The sequence below is a fragment of the Arachis ipaensis genome, chromosome B1 (genome assembly GCF_059453495.1).
Source record: "Arachis ipaensis isolate K30076 ecotype BB chromosome B1, ASM5945349v1, whole genome shotgun sequence".
Classification (NCBI taxonomy): domain Eukaryota; kingdom Viridiplantae; phylum Streptophyta; class Magnoliopsida; order Fabales; family Fabaceae; genus Arachis; species Arachis ipaensis.
The window spans coordinates 18,244,855-18,267,204 of NC_142436.1; the positions used below are offsets into that span (position 1 = coordinate 18,244,855).

The following is a 22,350-nucleotide window of genomic DNA, read 5'->3' on the forward strand; positions in this document are numbered from 1 at the left end:
TTATTCCTTACTCGCCATATCCACCAAAGTTTCGAAAAGAACCTAAACGGATGCTCTCTGCTATGGTACAAGAACACGTTCTTCAAACCCAAAGGATGACAAGAAATATCCAACATGTACCATACAAGTTGAGCTTTCAGGCAATCCGAAATACAATATAAAACCGATTCCTAACTAAAAAGACATCTTGAGCACATATCCTATGACGACATCCCTTTTTTGAAACGAAAATTTATAGTAGGAAGAGTCTCCCTAAGACACAATCAAGTTAAAAATTTGTGCTTTTTCGAAACAAGTTGGTGCCAAAGTCAATTCTCCGGCTTTTGCCAACTAAAAAGCTGCTTACACAACTATAAGTAACTATTGCGCGAGTCATAGACTTTGGATACAATCCCAGACTAATAGCAACCCACTTTCAGACTCATTTGCACATTTGGATTGTAAGAAAGAGTATTACTTTTTAGATTCTTAGATAAAAGAAATAAAGAGTCGCCAAATATTACCTACCAACTGATCAAATATTCGATATTCAAAGGTTTAAATAAAAAATGTGAACATAATCCATCTCATTAGATAACTTTTGCTTGTAAATTTTTTTCATGTTTACATTTTAAATTTAATTAAATTTATTGTGTTTGTTACCGTTTACTGCCGTGTCATCAATTCAATCACATTGCGGTCAAATTACGCGTGAAATGGCATCATTTTGTAATTGAGATAGGTGGTAATCATAACTCCAGAATTACAGCTGCAATTACAGTTACAAGCCGCGGTTAAAGTCCTTTATCAATGTTTTATTAGGTTAGTAAGTAGAAAAAAAACTTTTACATGTATAACTTCATCAATTTAATTTTTAGTAAATTATTCTATTAATTTTTATTATAATTTTGTCAAATTTATAATTAAATCTCTATATTTTAAAAATTTTTAATTAAATTTTTACACTAATTTTAAATTTATAATCACATTTTTACTGTCTAAAAAATATTTAATTTAATAGAATATATTAAAATATTATAGTATGAGATGGATGAAAATATTTTTGTAATATTTATTATTAAAAATAATTTAATTATAAATTTAAAATTAGTATAAAGATTTAATTAAAAATTTTTAAAATATAAAGATTTAATTATAAATTTAAATAAATGATAATTAACCTTGATTTTTTTAGTTTTGTTTAAAAACATATAATGAAGCACAAGTACTTAGTTTCTTAGATTGATTAACACTCTGTAAAAAGCTTGATGTTGTTGGCATTAACTATAGTTAGAGTAACAACAATTTTCGGCCTTAGCTTGTTGCCTGGCTTTTTGTCTACTTCTAATTATTTGGTTATTTATTATGGGTTTGTCTTCTTATACTCTGCGCTAGCTGCAGAGTGTGCATGCCATGCATTAATTCATATCATGGTACTTCAATTTGTATCTGTCTATACATAGAGAAATGCATCGAATGGACCCTCTGCAACTGTAGCCTCCAGATAATACAAGATTCAAGGGAGATCAAAGAGGGACAAACAAACTGTCATTTTTTGCTGTTAATAAATAAAAATATTTCTTTTTTAAGATTAAAAAAACAACTTCTGATCATATCCTAAACCACTAATTAGATAAGGATACCAATACCCTTAATTATATAACAAAAGGAACTGTAACTAAATAATTAAGTTTATATTAGAGTAAGCCTAAATTTGATAATTGACATACATAAAGAAACTAATAATTATATATAATATATTAAAAAATTTTTGGAACCAACAATATTTAGTATTTTTTTTGTTATTATTTGGTTAGTATGAATTAAATTATTTTTAATAAATAAATTTTATTAATTTATGTATGTAAATTTTTAAAAATATAAATAAAAATTATATTAATTTATATATATAAAATTTTGATAAATATAAATATAAAATATATATTTTTTATATATAAAATATTTATAAATATAAGGGTAAAGTATATTTTTTTCCCTGAAGTTTGATAAAAGTTTTAAAAATATCCCTAAGTTTTATTTTATTTTAATTTTATCCCAAAAGTTTTCGATTTGTATCAAATATACCCCTGACGGCTAATTTTTCAAAATAATTAAGATCAATTCAACAACAATTTTATAAGAACAACCCACAATACAAACAAATCAAGCATAATTTTCATTCATTATTGTTAAATTGATCTTAAATTTTTTGAAAATTTAGCTGTCGAGAGTATATTTGATGCAAATCGAAAATTTTTGGGACAAAATTAAAATAAAATAAAACTTAGGGATATTTTTAAAACTTTTGCCAAATTTTAGAGAAAAAATATATTTTATTCTAAATATAAATATAAATTATTTTTAATTAAATATTAACTAAAAAAATAATATTTATTAATCATATAGTGTTGAGAAATTAATAGTAGTCTTGCAGGTTGGAACTAGTACATTAATTTTAGTAGCATGATGAGGTGTATCTATATTAAAAAGAATATAAAGGGTAAGGGTAAACTCTTATCTAAATTTTATTTTATATTAATAAGAAATTTTCTTTATAAATTAAAAGAAAATTGAAGAGATAAGAATAGCTGATACACTAGCCCTAGCTTGCATGTGAATGCATTATCTATGTATACAAGAGTGAAACTGAAGTAGTAGTTGATGATGAACAGAATAAATAGAATGCAAACAAAAATGGAAAAATGGAAAAATGGAAGCTTTGGTGGGATCATATACCGACAAAGTAAAGTAAAAAATAAATAAATAAAAATTAAAAAAAAATAAAAAGTGGAGGATGAGTGATTTGCATGGCAAAGAATGATACATGTAGGGAAAGTACGTTGGTAGGCATATCGAGAAAGAATCAAAAATCGGAAAACAACCTACCCTTTTATGGCAATGGTCCATGCTGTCTACCAATTTTTATCATTCACTGAGCCACGTGTACATAATTTTACAAATCCATATCGTATTTCGTATATTAATTCAAGTGTTTGTTCTAATAAGTAGGAAAATTAATACTAATTGGTACGATGAAATGTCACTTAATAACAAAAATGACATTTGTTTGATTTTTCACTTTATCTTTTAATTTGACTAAATTTTATTTAAAAAATTATCGTTCAAGAATTAATCTATCACGATACTAAATTTTATTTAAAAAATTATCGTTCAAGAATTAATCTATCACGATACTAAATTTTATTTAAAAAATTATCGTTGATCAATAAATTATTACATGCACAAAACGAAAACAAAAATAACATGTAGAGAATATAATTTTACATTTATACTCTGTAGTTATATATTTTTTTAAAATTATATCATATGATATTATATACTAAAATATTTTTTAATTAATTTTTAAAAGATTAAAACAACATCCTTAATCATAATTGATTTGTAAAAGAACTAAAGTTTTTTTATATTTTGAAAAATAATTTTTAAGATGACATACTGTTAAAAAGCTAACATATTCTTTATAAGAAAGTCTAAGAGATTAGCATTTTTATTGAAATTTGGTCGGCACTTAACCATCAAAAAGAAAATGAGTAATCCTACATTATTAGATGTCATCTCACACTATTAAAAATATTAATGATGGCTAATTGATGACTATACATTACAAATTCTGCTGACCCTAGCATTCCTCTTCTTTTATATTAATTACAATTATTTGATTATTAAAACTACTTGACTTTAGACGGATTAAACTACTCATTGAGTTTATTTTAGAGACTAAAATACACATTTCTTTAGCATTACTTTTAAAAGTATTAAAATACCCTTATAACATTAATTAAGATTGTGGAATTGTATTAAAGATTAGGATATTATTTTGAAAATAATGAAATATTTATTTAGTATGTTAACTTCATATATATTAAATAAAATTTTTATTATTAACAAAAGTTAGATATCATGTCTGAAAACCAGTGATAATACTCGTTTGAGCAAATGGCAATTTTCGTTAGAAAATCGTACATAATCCTAGTGATATTCCCAAAAACTATTATGAAATCAGAAAAATTACTTCTCAATTAGAAATAAAGAAGATTAAAATAGAATGTTGTATAAATAATTGATAATGTCATGACCTATCCTTCTCATAGAAAATCATGTCTTCATTTTTGATAATAAATACTCAAGTTTTGCTACCAAACCTAGAAATATCAGACTTGATTTTATTCTGATGAATTTGCTCCTAACATTCACTTTAGCCTTTCTTATTCCTGTTGGCATATGATTGTTACTCATCACAATTTTATATATATGAAATATTTCTATCTCTTCTTAACTTGTGTTATTTCCGGCCTAAAAAATTCAAAGGCTAAAATAGATGCATATTTTTAACTTCTTATTGATGAGTTGGACTAGTTGTCTTTTGAAATTTTAACTTATGATGTATCAATCAAAGTAAATTAAATTTTATACTAAAAATTTTCTTAATATGTACAATTAATGATTTTCTTATCTATATGAAATGTTTTTCGATTGGATGATACTAGGAGGTTATCTTGTCTCATTTGTATAGACTATAGAGTATACAAAGGTTTTTTTATCTTAACTATAGTGGAAAAAAGTCTTGATTTGACTATTATAGAAGGTTTTTAATTACCTAAGAGTCATCCCTATAGACGCAAATACCGATAAGGAAGATGAGGAGCTTTCTATCAAATTGACCAATAAACAAGCGTAGTCTAGGGTGAGTGATTATCTTAAAAAAAGCAAATATAGGTCAGATTAAAATTTTTGGGATATAGTAAAAGAAGATATATAATTGAACTTAGATGAGTATATTTATTAGGACTTATCATTTTGAAAGGATCTTCTAGTCTGTTATTGTCTTTATCTAATGCATGTCCAAAGAAACATGTTTGATAATATCATTTACACGGTAATGAATAGTGAACTTAGATGCACCACCTCCCACGATCGACATAAGGTCGATGAAGACCTTGACAAGTGCCTCTATATATAGTTATTATTTGTAGATAGAATTTTATTGAAAAAGTTTAGGAAACTAATCATATTATAAGCCAACTAAGTTATTTATGGTCTGATTTTGAAATTCGAAAAATTAGAATAGTAAGAATTTTTTTTCTCTTTTTGTAACAAATTTATTTTTTAACTAGTTAGTTTTACTATACTAGTTAGTTCTCTAGTAGAACTGAATTTTATTTTATTCTTTTGAAGTTTCTATAAGATTATTGTATGTTTATTATTTTTTTTAGTTTCTAATAAATTTGATACCATTTGATTATATAATTTTTTTTAAATATTTCATTTTATGATTAATAAATATAACATGTACGAGGAATATAATAAATATATATTATTAATATATAATGGGATCAGAAAAAAATTTATCGACAATTGAGCCATCGACAAAATTCTATTATTAAAATTTATTAATGCATTATTACTGACGGCTAAAACTTCAGTAAACTAATTAATTCATTTTTATTTGAATTTTGGCAACATTTTTAACGATGGCCAAAGCGTCGCTAATAATAATTAACTTTACTGACGCCATCAAGTTATGGGTAAAATTTAAAATGTGTCAAATTTTACCAATTGAGCTTTGACCCACATATTTTTAATTACCATCAGTAATAATCGATAATTTTATAATGGTTGATTTATAATTAGTGTGGTTTTATCTTTGATTCTAGAGAATTTAATGATATTTAGATCCAAATTAAACTAATTCATTCAAAATTGTTTCTCCAATCCAAGCCAACCTAAAATTTGATTAATATGATAATACTTTAGATTGGATCTGATGATTCTAATCACATTTTTTAACAGACAACATAAATTGAATCGAATTTTAAATTTATTTGTTTTATACATATTTAATCCAGTCCAAATTATTGCATTGTATAATGTAATATTATCACTTTTATTCTAAAACTTATGTAGTTAATTACTTATAATATGCTTAATTTATTATTTTCTTTTGGTTATTTATGCATTTTTTCATAATATTTTTGTGAATGGGACATGATTTTGTTTTTGTTTATTTTAACAACTTAAATTACACTTTTTTTTTTTAATACTCAAAAGTCAAAATATTTTATGTTTTTTAAAATCCAATAAAAATTAATCAAATACGATTTAAAATACAACAAATTATATATTAATTGATTTTTTTTTAAATCGATCCAAACTACACTTAAAATATATATATCAAGAATAATTTTTCTTAATTAGCATAACCTCATCTCCTCCCATTCAAGCATGGAACTTCAGTCAAATAGTCGAACTGAATTATTTGGATTTTTATAATAGAATTAATAAGGTTAAAGTTTATGTTTTTTAGAGATATAATAATTATTTATGTTGTCTTTTTTATCAACTTAAATTTTTTTAAAAAATAATATCATAACATGTTATCAAAATTTTATGTTTAAAAAAATCTAGAAGTAATTGATGAATCTGTAGAAAAAATAGTATAAGGTAAATAAAAAAAAATCTATATAAAAATCAAACAAACCTAAAAGAGTTAAGACGAAATGTTAAAGATATAACTAACTATTCATGTTGCCTTCTTTTATGAGTTTAAACTTAAAAAAAAATAGTATTATGACAGTTTTGTCTTTAAAATTTTTAAAAAAAATTTAAAAAATATCCATTAATATTTAATTTATTTTAATTTTGTCCTTAATTTTTTAAATATATTTAAATTATACACTTGATGAGTTAACATTGCTAATGTATCACTAATGTGTGACAACAATTGGCAGACACGTCAGCATAAAATTGTCATGTTATATGTTGTATCATCAAGAAGTATATTAGAAATATATTAAAATGTTAGAGATAAAATTAAAACCAAACATTAAGAATACAATTAAAATAAAATATAAATATTGAGAATAAAAATAATATTTATTATTTAATATATATTTTAATAAATAAAAATCATACTAATAGCACATTTGAAAATGCATCACTTTTATTGACATTCATTTTAATATAATAATATTTTTTATTAAAAATAAAAATTATGATAAGTATCACACACCTCTTAAAAAGTTATATAAACATATTTTTTAAAATATATCACTTTAAATAACTAGGATATCTTTAATAGTAATTTTATACAAATTACTAATAAGAATACATAATACTTAGTTATTTACCATATATGTATATTTTGTTAATAAATTATATGAAGAAATTTTTAAAGGTATAGTGTGTGTTTGGATTTACGTTGGGCAAACTGGAGTTTGAATAGAAGTGATTTTATAGAATTGATTTTGGGTAAAAGTGAGTTTGTACCAACATAATTTATGTTTAGCAATTTTTACTAAAATTGATTTTGATAAAATAAATATTGTTTGAATAATATTAGTTAAAAATCACTTCTAGATAAATAATTAATTAATTACTAAAAAAATATAATATTAAATTATAATATTATTTTTTTAAATATATTTTATATTTTTTATATTATTTTAATATTTTTTATATAGTATTTTTTTATAGTACTCTATTTTAGTATATTATAATTTTTTATTATTATAATAAAATTAATATTTATTTATAAAATTAAAAATAACATAAAAATTGATAATTTTTTAAGAATTTTTTATAGTAAAAATTAATATATAAAATAATATATATTAGTACTCTTTTAAATACTCTTAATAATTTTATTTTTATTATTATTTTAGGTTTTAATTTTTTACAAGTTATATTTTTATTATTATTTATAATTACTTTTTTATTTAATTTATCATTTTTAATAAGAACAATAATACATATTATAAAAAATTAAAATAGTAAACAGTACACAAAAATTAGAATAATTATTTTAATATTTTCAGTATTTAGTTAGAAAAAAATTATGAAAAAAATCAATAATAACTAGCAATAAATCTAAATGTGCGTTGAGTAAACGCAGAAGCTATAATTTTTTGCTTCTAGTGAACGAGCTTTTGGGATGCAAAATCACGTTGGCTTTTAGAGAAGAAAAGTTACCAAACATCAAAGAATACCGTTCAAAGCACTAAAACGCACTTTTATCCTCTCCAATGTGTTTCACAAACACACCTATACAAGTTACTTTTATATGATTAAAGTGATGATACGCTTAAAAAAAAAAATTTTACAATTTACTAACAAGTATATGTATGTGATACTTAACATAATTTTTATTATTTATATACAGATTTATTATTTATATACAGATTTAAAAATAGTTTCTCTCAATTTATTTTTTGTCAATTATTTTATAAAATATAATTTTTTATCTTATATTCTTTAAGTGGGATTAAAAAAATATACAAAAAAATATTGAATAGTAAAAAATTATATTTTATTAAATAATTAATAAAAAAATTTGAGAAGATCCGTTTTCTATAAATTTTATATCAAGATCTCTATATTAATACTCAAATGTATATTTAAAAGATAGTCACCAAAAATGTATATTTAAAAGATGGAAAAGTCTAGGGGGCCAGCAATTTTATCAAATTCTGACCAGTATGTAACTATCAAAGAAGAGTGAGCCATTGGATGAAATCTCACATTAATTTCACACCATTAAAAGCCTCATTGATGACTATTTGATGGCTATAAATCCCAAAAGTTGCTGGTCCCCTAGCATTCCTCTTAAAAGAATATTTAAAAGGTTAGAGACAAAATTAAAATAAATTAAATAATAAAAATAATTTTAAAATTTTTCTAAAATTATAGGAACAAAAAATATAATCAATTCCTAGATAATTTGCCTGCGGCTCAACCAAGAAAAAATGTAGAGAAAAGATAAAAACGAAAAGTTAAAACCTATACGGAACCTAAATTTAATGACCATGTGTGGCATGTCCCTTTTCTTACGTACCATTTTCTTACTCGTAGTTTCTTTTTCATCGTTTCGGAAATCCGTGTCTTCAATTGAACTCGTGGACACTACAAAGGAAATGTGAGCTGTATAGAAAAGGAAAGCCAAACCTGCAAAAAACATTAACAAAAAAAATGGTCTTTGTTAAAAGTTTCAAGAATTCATTTTGGTTTTACAAATCATTTTGAGCGTTGACCGATTTCTTAATTCCATCGCTTTCAAGAGGAGCCATAAAATTATTGCCAAATTTCTTTTCTGTGCTGCGTAACTATTTCAAGATCAGAGTTTTGCAATCAGAGTATTACTTTCTAAGCTGCTAAGTAAGAGAATGATTGGAAACCAAACAATACTATATTATTAACAAAATTTATTAATTTTTGTTTAATATTTAGCTAATTTTAAAATTATAAATTTTAATAATATAAAAGTAAAGTATTGGTATAAAGTCATCATAATTATTAGTTACTTTTATTTGTCACTTAAAATCATATGAGAAATTATCACTGTATGTCTACCCACTAATTATTAGTGTCTTCTTTATTAGAGGGGTTTGACAATGAAAACATTCCCCAATAGAACCTCAAACTACGACACTTGTCACTAAAGACTAGAACCTCGTGAGCTGCCGTAATTTTTGAAAATAGAATAAGATAAAATATTAATAATATGATAAAAAAAAAAACACAAATTAATAATTTTATATTTTATTTAATAATAAATTAAATATAAAATAAAATAAATAATAAAAATTTTAATTTATTTTTATTTTTCTTCACACAAAATTTAAAATAAATAATAAACATATAATTACAAAAATTTAATAATAATAAAAAATAAAATGTATTTTTATTTAGTGTCTCTATTTTTTTTGTCAAAAAATATAAAATGCACTAATTTAATATTTTAGATGTATTTTTTTTATCAAAAATTATAAAATACACTAATTCAGTATCTTAAGACATATTTCTATACATATATCATCTATCAAATATAATTTTTTATCTATATCCATGTCTCAGCGTCCTATTCTTATAAATAAGTGCAACTTTGGACCATAAATAATAGGATAGAATAATATAACTAAAATTCGAAGATGAAAAATAAATAAAATCAAGGATTTTAAAATTCGTTTTTGAAACCTAGAATATGCCACCTTTGTGTCATTTGCTGAGTGCTTTATTTGGAACATCAAGCTTAATGTAAAGAAAAAAAAATCTTATTTTGTAGGCTATTTTGACCTTTTGCAGTATGATCTAATAATTTTGATAATAAAAATATCTTATAATCCAAGAGGGGAAAAGGCATGCATTATATGAGTGACTATTAGTTACTAACAAATTTGGCATAAGTAGAAAAAATGCTAGAAGAAACAAAATTTGTTATTTTAGTCCGAAATTAGTTATTAATATTTAAAAATATAGATTAAAGTATATTATTAGATTGTTAGACTAAAAAAATTAGAATTATATTAAAAATAATGACAAAAATAATAAATATTATTGGCTCTCTAACATTTTTTTAAGTAAAAAACAATTTTATAATGCATGGATCATATACTACAATGACTATATATGGACTATCGTGGTTAATTATAATATTTAAAAAAATATTATTAAGATTAAAATGTTAGAGAATCATTAGAATCAATTTAGATCAATTAGTATTATTTATATTTATATAGCATATCTGTATATTAATTGTAGGATTCTATGACTTTATTACTTTGATTCATCTAACACCTATAAATATCCCTTGTATATTGTACTTTTGATCATACTGAATAATACACAAAAACACTTTCTTCAGTTTGTTCTCTTGTTTCTAACATAATATCAAGAGCCTAAACTTTTTTTTTTCCAATGAAAATTTGTTCATAACCTCCTTATTTTTCTCTTCCGACAGTGCTTCTTTGCTCTCATTTTTTGATCTGTTTCTGACGCTTTGGTTCATCACCTCCGCCATCATAGTGTTCATCTCTTCGTCAAGATTCCAACGCCGCCGGAATTGACGCCTAAAGCCACCGGACGCGCCCTCACGCGCCGCTGGAACCTCCCTGCCCACCTCCATTGTTCCTCATCCCAGAAGTTTCAGCAGCCGTTGGATCTTGGTGCCGATCGCACGATCCTGCAGCTTCGCGTTCGACCCGACCTGGTCCGCTAGTTGACCCGCGCTCCACCTCATCGCCAGCCTGTCTTCTCCGTCCTCTCACGGACCGCCACGTGTCATCGTTCCACTGATGTCCCTGCTGACGGTGGCGCTGAAGTGTCGCTGACGTGGCAGACAAGCGGGACCCTCCCTAAGGTTTTTTAGTGAGCACTTTCCGATTCTGCCCTTCATTTTTTCATTTTCTGCCCCAAATTTGCGGTTTCTTCTCCTTTTTGCCATTGTCTCTATTACTATGGAAAAATCAGATGTCTTTCAGCCTATCCTTGTTATCCTTAATGGCTCTAACTATGCACATTGGGTTGAAGCTATGCGAGGATTTCTTAAAGGGCGAAAATTATGGCAATATGTGACTGGTGATATTGCCTACCCTGTTAAGCCAATTGTGGCTGACAAATCCAGAGATGGTGCCTCCAAATCCAACAAGGATGCTGAGAAGGACTTTGCAGAAAAATTGGAAGATTGGGATAGTAAAAATCATTAGATTATTACTTGGTTTCGCAACACTTCTACCCCTGGAATTCATTTACAGTTTGGGCGTTTTGAAACTGCTAAAGAGGTATGGGATCATTTGGCAAAGCGTTACACAATTTCTGATCTCTCTCATCAGTAGCAACTGCTTAAGGAACTTCATTACCTTAAGCAAGAACGTGGCCAAGCAGTTTTTGATTTTCTTGCTCAGATGGAGATTATTTGGGATCAGTTGACCTCTTGTGAGCCTGTTCTTAAAGATCCCACTAATGCTAAGGCATATGAGGATTATCGGAACCGGACACGTCTCATCCAATTTCTAATGGCACTTACTGATGACTATGAGCCGGTCAAGGCTTCTCTTCTTCATCAAAATCCCTTGCCTAGTCTTGAAGATGCTCTTCCTCATCTTAAGTCTGAAGAAACGTGCTTGGAATGGCTTCGTTCTAAAAGTGAAACTGTCTTTGCTGCCACCGACAGAAAGGGCAAAATCTGTCAAAACTGTAACCGGCCTGGGCATTCCTTCTCCGACTGTCCCTCTATTGAATGTCGTAAGTGCAAACAAAAAGGCCACATTGGATCCAATTGCCCGAAACTGTTCTGCCATTATTGTAAGCTCTCACTTGATTGCTACCTGTCCTACTCGACCAGCACGATCAGATCAGAACAAGTATCAACCTCGTCCCAACAACTCTGCGCATGTGCCTGCTTCTACTGCTGTTGTTGCTACTGAGTCCACCCCTTCCACATCTCTCAACACACCTTCTGTCTCTCCATCAGATATTGAATCTCTTCTTAAGCAACTTATCTCTTTTTCTGGTAATACCCCTGCTACTCTTTCCACTCCTCCAGGTAATTCTAAATGGTATTTTGATTCTGGTTGTTTTAATCATATGTCTCATTTGCGTCATTTTTTATCATCATTGTCTCTCACTACAAACGCACCTTTTGTCAACACTGCTAATGGTTCCCTCTTGCATGCAACCCATCACATGATTATTTCACAGTCCAATATTCATCTTTCTGATACTTATTTTGTTCTAAAATTGAATTTTAATCTTATCTTTGTCGGTCAGCTTGTTGAACTCGGTTTTGATGTCACTTTTTCTATTTCTGGTTGTCGTGTGTAGGATCATCGGACGGGAATGATCATCGGGACTGGTTGTAAGGTCGGACATTTATTTGAGCTCGAGAACCTTCATGTTCCCTCTATGTCAAATCTCTGTGCTGTTTCCTCTCCATCTACTATTCACTTGTGGCACCGTCGTCTTTCCCATAGCTCCTTAGGAAAATTGCGTCCTCTTATATCTACGGGTGTTTTAGGTCAAAGTCAAAATGAGTCTTTTGATTGCATTTCTTGTCGCACTGCAAAACAACCTGCCTTATCCTTTAATAATAATTTCTCTATTACTTGCTCTCCTTTTGATCTTATTCATTCTGATGTTTGGGGCCCCACTCCCACCGCTTCTATGGGAGGGGCTCGATACTTTGTCGTCTTTATTGATGATTATTCACATTTTACTTGGGTTTATTTGATGACTAATCGTCATGAGTTGCCTCAGATTTATATTAACTTTGCCACTATGGTTTGAACTCAGTTTTCAAAGGTCATTAAAATTTTCAGACGTGATAATGCTATGGAATATCGTGACTCTAAAATTTTAAATTTTCTCGCTGAATAGGGTACTTTGTCCGAGTTTTCTTGTCCTGGTACCTCTCAACAAAATGGTAGAGCTGAGCGTAAACACCGTCATATTCTTGACTCTGTCCGTGCGATGCTTATTTCCTGTCCTGAGCGTGCTTGGGGTGAAACTGTTCTCACTGCTGTTCATGTTATCAACAGACTCCCTTCTTCTGTTCTTGGTAACACTACTCCCTTCGAGCGTCTTTATCGTACTTCTCCCAATTACAGTTCTCTCCGTGTTTTTGGTTGTGTCTGTTTTGTTCTTCTTCAGCCTCATGAACACAATAAGCTTGAACCACGGGCTCGCATGTGTTGTTTTCTTGGTTATGCTTCTGAACATAAGGGTTATCGTTGTTGGGATCCTATCTCTCACCGCATTCATATATCTCATTATGTTGTCTTCTGGGAACATCACATGTTCTCTAGTTTTTTCTCTTTTGAGTCCATTCCTTCTACTCCGTCACCGTTTTTTACTAACCCATATGTTGATCTCTTTCCTAGTGATGATACTACAGGGTTTACCCCAAGTCCATCCCTCGAGGCCCCTGCTCTTCCACCTTCTCTATCTCCCGATGATTCCATACTGGACGGCGATCTCGCTCCTACCATCATGCCTCCTCCTCCCACTCGTTCTTCTAGGGTAAGGAATCCACCACCTCATCTTCTTGATTATCATTGCTTTTCTACTATTTTTCATCAACATGAACCTAAGTCATTCAGAGAAGCCTCCATAAATCCAAATTGGCAACAAGCAATGCAGAAAGAAATACAGGCACTTGAAAAAGTACACACTTGGGATTTGGTTGATCCTCTTTCTGATCAGGAAGTTGTGGGCAGTATATGGGTATACAAGATCAAGACTCGCTCTAATGGCTCTATTGACCGTTATAAGGCACGCTTGGTTGCTCAAGGTTGTACGCAAGAGTATGGTATTGATTATGAAAAGACTTTTGCTTCTGTCGCTCGTCTTACGTCTATTAGAGCTCTTCTTGCCATTGCTGCGGTTAAAAAATGGTCTCTCAGTCAGATGGATGTGAAGAATGCATTTCTTAACGGGGATTTGAAAAAGAAAGTCTATATGAAACCACCTTTGGGATATCCTTGTCCTTCTAGTAAGGTTTGTCTCCTTCGCAAGGCACTTTATGGACTTAAACAAGCTCCTCATGAATGGTTTGACAAGTTCAGCACTACCATATGCAGTCTTGGTTTTACTTCTAACCCTAATGAGAATTCCCTTTTCATTCGTAAAAGCGAACGTGGAGTTGTTCTTCTACTTTTGTATGTTGATAACATGATCATTACTGGAGATGATGTTGATGGTATCTCTGATCTCAAGGCCTCACTTCACCGTACCTTTGAGATGAAAGATCTTGGTTCTCTCAGCTATTTTCTTGGTCTCAAGGTCATCTCCACAGATGATGGCATTTATCTCTCTTAGGCTAAGTATGCTTCAGATCTTCTTGCTCGCGCTGGGATTACAGATAGTCGCACTGAGTCTACTCCTCTTGAGCCTAATGTTCAATTTACCCCTACGGATGGCACTGTTTTGGATAATCCGACTCTCTATCGACAGTTAGTTGGAGGTCTTATCTACTTGACTGTCACCCGACCAGACATCGCCTATCCAGTTCATGTACTTAGCCAGTTCTTGTCAGCTCCTCGTACTACTCACTATGCGGCAGTTCTTCGCATTCTTCGCTACATCAAAGGCACTCTATTTCATGGCCTTTATTTTTCTGCCCATTCGTCTTTGTCTCTTCAAGCATACTCCGATGCTGATTGGGCTGGTGATCTCACTGATCGTCGTTCTACTACTAGTTACTGTTTGTTTCTTGGCGACGCTCTCATTTCTTGGCGTGCTAAGAAGCAAACGTTCACTGCTCGCTCAAGCACATAAGTTGAGTACCGTGCCCTCGCTCACACCACTACTGAGGTTATCTCAGTTCGTTGGCTTCTCAAAGATCTGGGTGCTCTTCAGTCATCTCCTACTGATGTTTTTTGTGATAACTGTAGTGCTATTAACATTGCCCATAATGATCTGTTTCATGAACGCACCAAACACATTGAGATTGATTATTGATAGAGAGAATTTATGCCAATTCAGAAAACTAGATAAAGTAATTCCGTTGTGAATATAGTCCAAACCGGCAATGGATCCTCTCAATCAAAATTCAATTCAAGATAATGTCACAATTCAAACCAATTTATAACCAAGAGTATTTCGACTCCCGGGTCGTCCTCCCTAGGAACTAGTGACAACAAGTGCACAAAATTGGTTGTGAAGATCAAAGGGGTTTTCAATGATTAAGAGCAAACAAAATAAAGGAATTAAAGAACTATACAAAATTACAATTAATAAACTAATGAAGGAATAAAAGAACTATGTATGTAATATAAACAAGTAAGACTCAAAATTGATGGAAAAGTGGTTTAAAACATAAATGAAAACCTTGACTTAGGATGAGTTATGGAATCCCTTCCTTGCCATAACCACAACTATGATAATTATGATGGATTAATCTCACTAAGTCAACCCTTAACATCGAAGGATAAGTTAAGTGAGCATAGTTGTCATTAATCCACAAATCCTAGCTAACTTACCAAACTAGTTGATAAAGAGCTAGCATTAGTGGAAACAATAACAACTAACAACCCAAGAATTATCACTAAATGTTGGACATTATAGCTCTAGTAATCCATAAACTCATTTTTCCCAAGCCAAGGGGTGGAAATTATCCCATAACTAAGATTGGCATTTCATCAAACACATAGAGGGCATAAACATTAAACATGGCAAAATTAGAAAAATAGTAAAAGCTATGAACCATAAATGATCAAAATCAATAAAGGCAACTCAAACAAACATGAAGCAAGCATCAAACATCAAATTCATTAACAAGAACTCAAAATTGCAAAACCAAGCATATATAGATAAAGGAAAGTAAAATAGAAGAAAGTGTAGAACAAGTAGTGTAATAAAAGAGGAATTAAAGAAATACTTACAATGAGATAACAAAATCCAAGAACAAAATTGAAGTATAAAATGCTACATTGAAACCCTAATTAAAACTAAGGAAGCTTGAGAAAAAACCTAAACTAAACTACCCTAAAACTACTCCTAAAAAACTATTGTATTAAGTATGGTAATGTATGGTATGATATATGGTTGCTTCCCCCTTCAAATATGCTCCAAAGCCTTAAAAAATGGGCTAAAAAGCCCCCAAAATGCGAGTTCACGTGACTTTTTAATGGAGGCATACGCTGGTACCTGTGCGGACGCACAGGTTTGTGCATGGGCACACTTGCTGATTTTCCTCCTGTGCGTAGGCACAGAAGGTGTGCGTGGGAACAGGCTGAAATGTTTTTTTCCTTTGTTTTCTTCATGTTTTTTCCCTTTTTGCATGCTTTCTTCCACTTCTACCAAACCATTCTTGCCTCTAGGACCTGAAATCACTCAACAAATATATCACGGCATCAAATAAAATAAAAGTGGGATTAAATTGCTCAATTTAGGCACAAAAACATATGTTTTCACATTTATGTTCAATTTAGGGATCAAACACAAAAGTATGCTATTTTGGTGAATAAGTGTGAGTTTATGTGATGAAATCCATCTAATTCAAGCTAAATTATATCGTCAAATATGGACTCATCAATTGTCACTTTGTTAAGCAACGTATCCTTATTGATGCTGTTTGTCTCATTGCTGTTGGAACACTGGATCATACTGCTGATATCTTCATGAAAGCTCATCACCCAACTCATTTTCGGACTTTGTTATCCAAACTTAAGCTGGTATCCTTAGCTCCCACTTGAGTTTTAGGGGAGATGTTAGAGAATCATTAGAATCAATTAGTATCGTTTATATTTATATAGCATATCTATATATTAATTGTAGGATTATATGCCTTTTTACTTTGATTCATCTAGCACCTATATATACCCCTTGTATATTGTACTTTTGATCATACTGAATAATACACAAAAATACTTTCTTCAGCTTGTTCTCTTGTTTCTAACATAAAATAATATTTTTAATTATTTAATAATACTTTTTTAAAAATATTACAAAAATATAAAATTAAAAAATATAATTTAATTTCAACAATACTTATATAATTATCATAAACATAGACATATTAAAATATATCTTTTATATTAACACGTCTTCTAAAAAAAAGAGATGTTGTGTGTATTGAGGGTAAGCCCACAAATAGGAACTAGTTTGTTAGACTAGTTGGTTAGTTACTAAAGGAGAAAAATCTGTTAGTTCTGTTTCTCCACTTCAGCAGCTCACCTAACCTCTCTGCTCTATAGAGATGTATATATACAAGTGTATGCTTCATTGTATGATATAAGATATAAAAAATAGAATCAATTCAGTTCTGAATAACAAACTCTCCTCTTTACACTGCATTGTTAACAGTAAAATTAGTTTTCTTTGATCTGAGTCCTTTCCGCTAGAACTTCAACTGCTGAAGTCATATTGAGTCAATTCATTCATGTAACAGTATGTGTGAAATTGCATACTTAATGAATATGTCAATCAAGTTCATGTCACATAATGAGAAATTTAGTGGCATAAATACTTATTTCTTCTGTAAAATCTTTGTTAGTGGTGTGGTATTGTATGTTATTGACAATTTGCAGATCGAAATGTTACTTTTTGAGGTTGAAACTTTTGCAGGAAATATTTTTGTTTTATAATTATATAATTTTATCACACTTTTCTTTAAAGTCATTATTTGGTGCTAAATTTGTCATGAGTCTTCAAAGTAATGGTTACTTTCTTTTTATTTTGTCATAAGTGACATGACAATGCAAAGAGACGCATAAATTACTAAGCATAGAGTAGTAACATATTTGCATCTAAATATTTGAATGCTTTTAATTTATTTATTTTATCTATTTTTGTACATCTACAATATAAGGCAATGTAATTATGGACAGACTTTTTCAACCAGTGTAACGCACGAATCTTTCTGAGATCTCTCTCTCTCTCTCTCTCTCTCTCTCTCTCTCTCTCTCTCTCTCTCTCTCTCTCTCTCTCTCTCTCAGTTTTATAATAATTATTATTAATTATTATACATAATCTAGGCAATATTAAATCATTTATAGTGTGATTGTCTTTCTGTCATTATTAGTTTTAATATTATATTATTTTTTATATCTATATTTATATAATTATTCTCCACATACAAATTATTTTTCTATACAAGTCATTATAACAATTCCGGCACTTTGCGGCAGTTTCTAGAGCCGTTTTGTGGCGGTTTTGAACCGCCACAAAACATTTTGCGGCGGTTTTAAACCGCCACAAAACATTTCGCGGTGATTAATTAACCGCCGGAAGATGGGGTGCGGGCAAACGGTTAGCGGCAGTTTTTTTCAACCGCTGGTTTCAGCCACCGCGAAATGCCAGTGATTTGAAAGTGAATTGGTTTTGCGGCGGGTAATAACCGCCGCTAAATATCAGAAAAATGAACAATATGACTGTTTTGCGGTTAAAATTTTAGGTTTTTTATTATTTTTCCTCTTTTAAAAACGTCTGTTTATTAAACTTTAATTTTTTTATTTTCAATTAATTTAAAGAAATTGCAACCAAGTAAAACAGCCAAATAACATAATAAACCAAATTATATATATGCAAACATAACATATATAATGAGATTGTCATAACATCATCCAAAATAAAGTAAGACTGCTTAACTTGAAAAAAATAAGCATACAACACTAAACCAACTTAAATGCAAAAGTATCTAAGAACATTGATTGAAATTCAAAATTTTTGTTGCGGGTCGTGATTGCCAGATGAAGATGGCTCTGCACGTGACGAGTCCGATGTACTACCCAAAAAAGCCAGCTCTGCAGCAACCTCAGCTGGAAAATTGCCTCTTTACTGTTGGACTAGATATCCCAAGACCTTATGTATCGATTGTCTCTTTGCCTGCTCTTCTTCTAGCTTAGCCGTCAATTCTGCAATCCTCCTCTCATACTCCTCATTGGGCTCTGCAGAACCCGACGGTTGTCCAGCAGCGTTACCAAAGACTTGGGTGGAACATGGTCCAGCACCTAAGGCACAAACTCGTCCTGGGTGCTCCTTTCCGAGAACTTGTGCTAGCGAATCATTTTGTGAAAGGTGCTTAGAGGATTCATCCTGCCTCTCAACATTCGCAATTGCTTCCTATAAATATACAACACATTGGAAAGGCATGAGTTAACAGTAGCATGACATATACAGTAAGTTAAGTTTAAAATTTTCAGACATGACTTACACTAACAACACGCGCATCGAGATGGATATACGAGCCATTTTTTTTCTTATGAGTAATGATAAACAACTCTCCTCTACCAAAGGGCCTTCCTTGCTCTTTCTCCTATATCATTGATATCGACACAATTATGTAAACAACAACATATTCAGGAAGATTAATCAAAATCTTAATGCAAATAATTACTTATTACCACTTTTTCTTTTTTTCTTGCCAATGTTTTGGGACCCCCAGTATGTGTGTAAAGTTGCTTGCTCCGATTTAAAGCATTTTGTTTACACTTTTTCTATGAACAAATAACAGAACAAATATAAATGAGAAAGAGATGTTGAATATAAAACGTAAGGGGTGTAAAATGTATACACATATATGTTTTTGTGGAAATAATAAAGAATACCAAGACTTACCTTTGTTTCTTCCTTCTGGCGATAGTTAAGGAACCGTTTCCATTCATTTTCTTCTATTCCTTTCGGGTGATGCTCAAGATTTTTCTCATAAGTCATTGTTTCTTTGTAACACTTATGATACAAGTTGTGCCTTGTATCCTTCCAGTTCTTTCCTATCCTCTTCATAATTCCGCGCTTTATTTTTCCTTCGGCATCGTCCTCATAGTGAAAGATCCGCTATAATTAGTTGACATTGTCATTAACCAAGACCAACTAACAAGCATAAGACTGATAATTTGAAGAATATCCACAACCATTATAGGCTAATTTAAATTGATAAAGTATGACACTCAAATCCAGTACAAGCAGTCGTAATTACGTATAAAATAGAAGTGCTGAAATAAACATGTGAAAAACAAAATTTGAAAATTTTACCAACCATATAATTTACCCATGCAAAAGATCTTACCAGAAAAAACACAGAAAACTAAAATTGCTTAAATTGTTGAAGCTTAAAGATGTACCTTAATCATGTCGTATGCATGTTCCTTCTTAGCTTTGTTTACATGTTTCTAACTCTCTGCATATATGGGGAACTAGGAATAATCCGCACCCAAACTCCCTAAGAAACCACTGAATAATCCAGCTGCCTGACCAATCAGTTGCAGCTCTTTGTTAAATGGGAGTACTATCTTTGTATTGGAAGGAAGTGCTATAGCCTCCTTCACGCTCAGCCTAGAAACTTTTCTCACGCCGTCCTCTAAGAAGTGTATGAGAAACAAAATTACTATCTAATCATTGCACAAAAGGAAAAACAGAAGTAAAGGACTTTAAAGATAACTGTTTACGAAAATAGGAGAAATTTTTTTACCGATAACAGTAACTTCCCAAAAATCTGTATCTTTGCGTTTCTCGTTGTTGTACTGACCTTCAACTTCTTGGGCAGCAAACAAGTCGTCGATGTGGTCATCAAACAACGGAACTTCATCCGCTTCTAGGGTCATAATCCTTATCCTCTAATTCATGATCAGCCACTTTCGCACAATGCCGAGTCTCTATGCGTTCTGTAGGAGTTTGAGGGTCATCAGCACTACTTGACTGCGCAAGCCTTTGATCGTTGCGCGGAGCACAAAATGGTTCATTGATACGGAATGCCAGAGCTCTATTAGCTGAGGACAAAATTGGAGGAGCTCTATCACGTGGTTGCTCACGTGATGTCTGAGCTCCTCTAGTCATGGACCCAACCTTAAGACAATATGAAAGCATTTAGAATTATATTTTACAGAAAGAATTAATATTGAGACTTAATTGAATTCATAAACTAGTAATTTTGTGACAAAAAATTGATAACCTGGCTTAATGATACAATTGAAGGATATCTAATTTTCACATAAGGTTACATCAAGAAATGTTAACCACAAACACTTATCGTAGTCTCTTCAATTTTGGCATTAGTTCCGACATCTTTCGGAAGTTTTCGTATAATGTTGTACCATGATTTTCTAGGCATCCTTACAAACCTTGACAGAGAACAATATTACTAGACAAATGACAAAGCACAACTTAATGATACCCTTAAAGCAAATAGAAAATACAAATTATACAGCAATATTAGGAAATAAAAAAGTATGAATATCTATATAGAACTCTATAAGACACATTACATGATAGATCATGATAAATAGAATATTAGAATTTATTTTCTTTATAACATAATTTAAGTTTTTAATCAATTAAGTCTAATTAAATTAGTTTAATATAAAAAAATTAATTATATTTAATATTATTTCAAGTCTTATCATTTAACCTAATTAAATTTAGTCTATAAATAAATTTGAATGTGTAATAAATTTTATAGTATATCAAATTATTTTTTGATCTGGTAAGTAAGAACACTTATATAAGTGAAAAGTTATATATTAACTTTGGAGATTAAATTTCAAATCCAATATTTACTTGGTTGGTCTCAGTTTCCTATTGATGGATGTGGACAAGTTGTAAGAAGTGGTTGTTTTGTGCAGCACGGTGAAAGGGATCTCTAACTCCTTAGTTGTACTATGTACCAAAATGCATGAAGCTTGAGAACATATAGAAAGACAGTCTTATATTTAACATGCAACGGAAAAAAATTCAAAGAGAAAGGGTTTAACTCGTGTAAAGGTTTGAAAGGGAGAAGTCTCTCACATGATGAGAATGACGTGCAACTTATGTGAGAGTTTGAGAGTTATAGAAAAGTTGAGGCATATGGAGAAAATAGAAAATGCTTAGAATTAGGAGGAGATCACAACAATATTTGACGTATGGATTTAACATTAATCATTTCAAATAACTTTTTTTTATTTTCAAATCACCTTAAATTTGTATTATGCAATGTATCCCTATTCCTTTATTGTCGCCCCAAATCTCTTATGAAGTTACGAGATAAACTTAAAAAGGTTAATTATTGCTTCATTAAAAAATTAAATTGAACCGCTTGCATAATTTATATGGACTTAAACTGTTAGGTTAACAAAAAAGTAGAGAATATCGGTTTAATTTCAAGTG

At 30.1% G+C, this 22,350-nt stretch overlaps 1 protein-coding gene across 1 annotated transcript; it reads right to left on the bottom strand.

The window, feature by feature from the left end:
• Window positions 1-19,044: 19,044 nt before the first annotated feature.
• LOC107647473 (uncharacterized) lies at window positions 19,045-20,810 on the bottom strand. Its single transcript, XM_088502587.1, has 6 exons — window positions 20,678-20,810; window positions 20,457-20,566; window positions 19,828-20,043; window positions 19,614-19,706; window positions 19,424-19,525; window positions 19,045-19,332 (listed from the first exon to the last, which is right to left on the bottom strand). The coding sequence occupies exons 1-6, from the start codon at window positions 20,808-20,810 to the stop codon at window positions 19,045-19,047; spliced, it is 942 nt and encodes a 313-aa protein (XP_088358713.1).
• Between the last annotated feature and the right edge of the window lie 1,540 nt (window positions 20,811-22,350).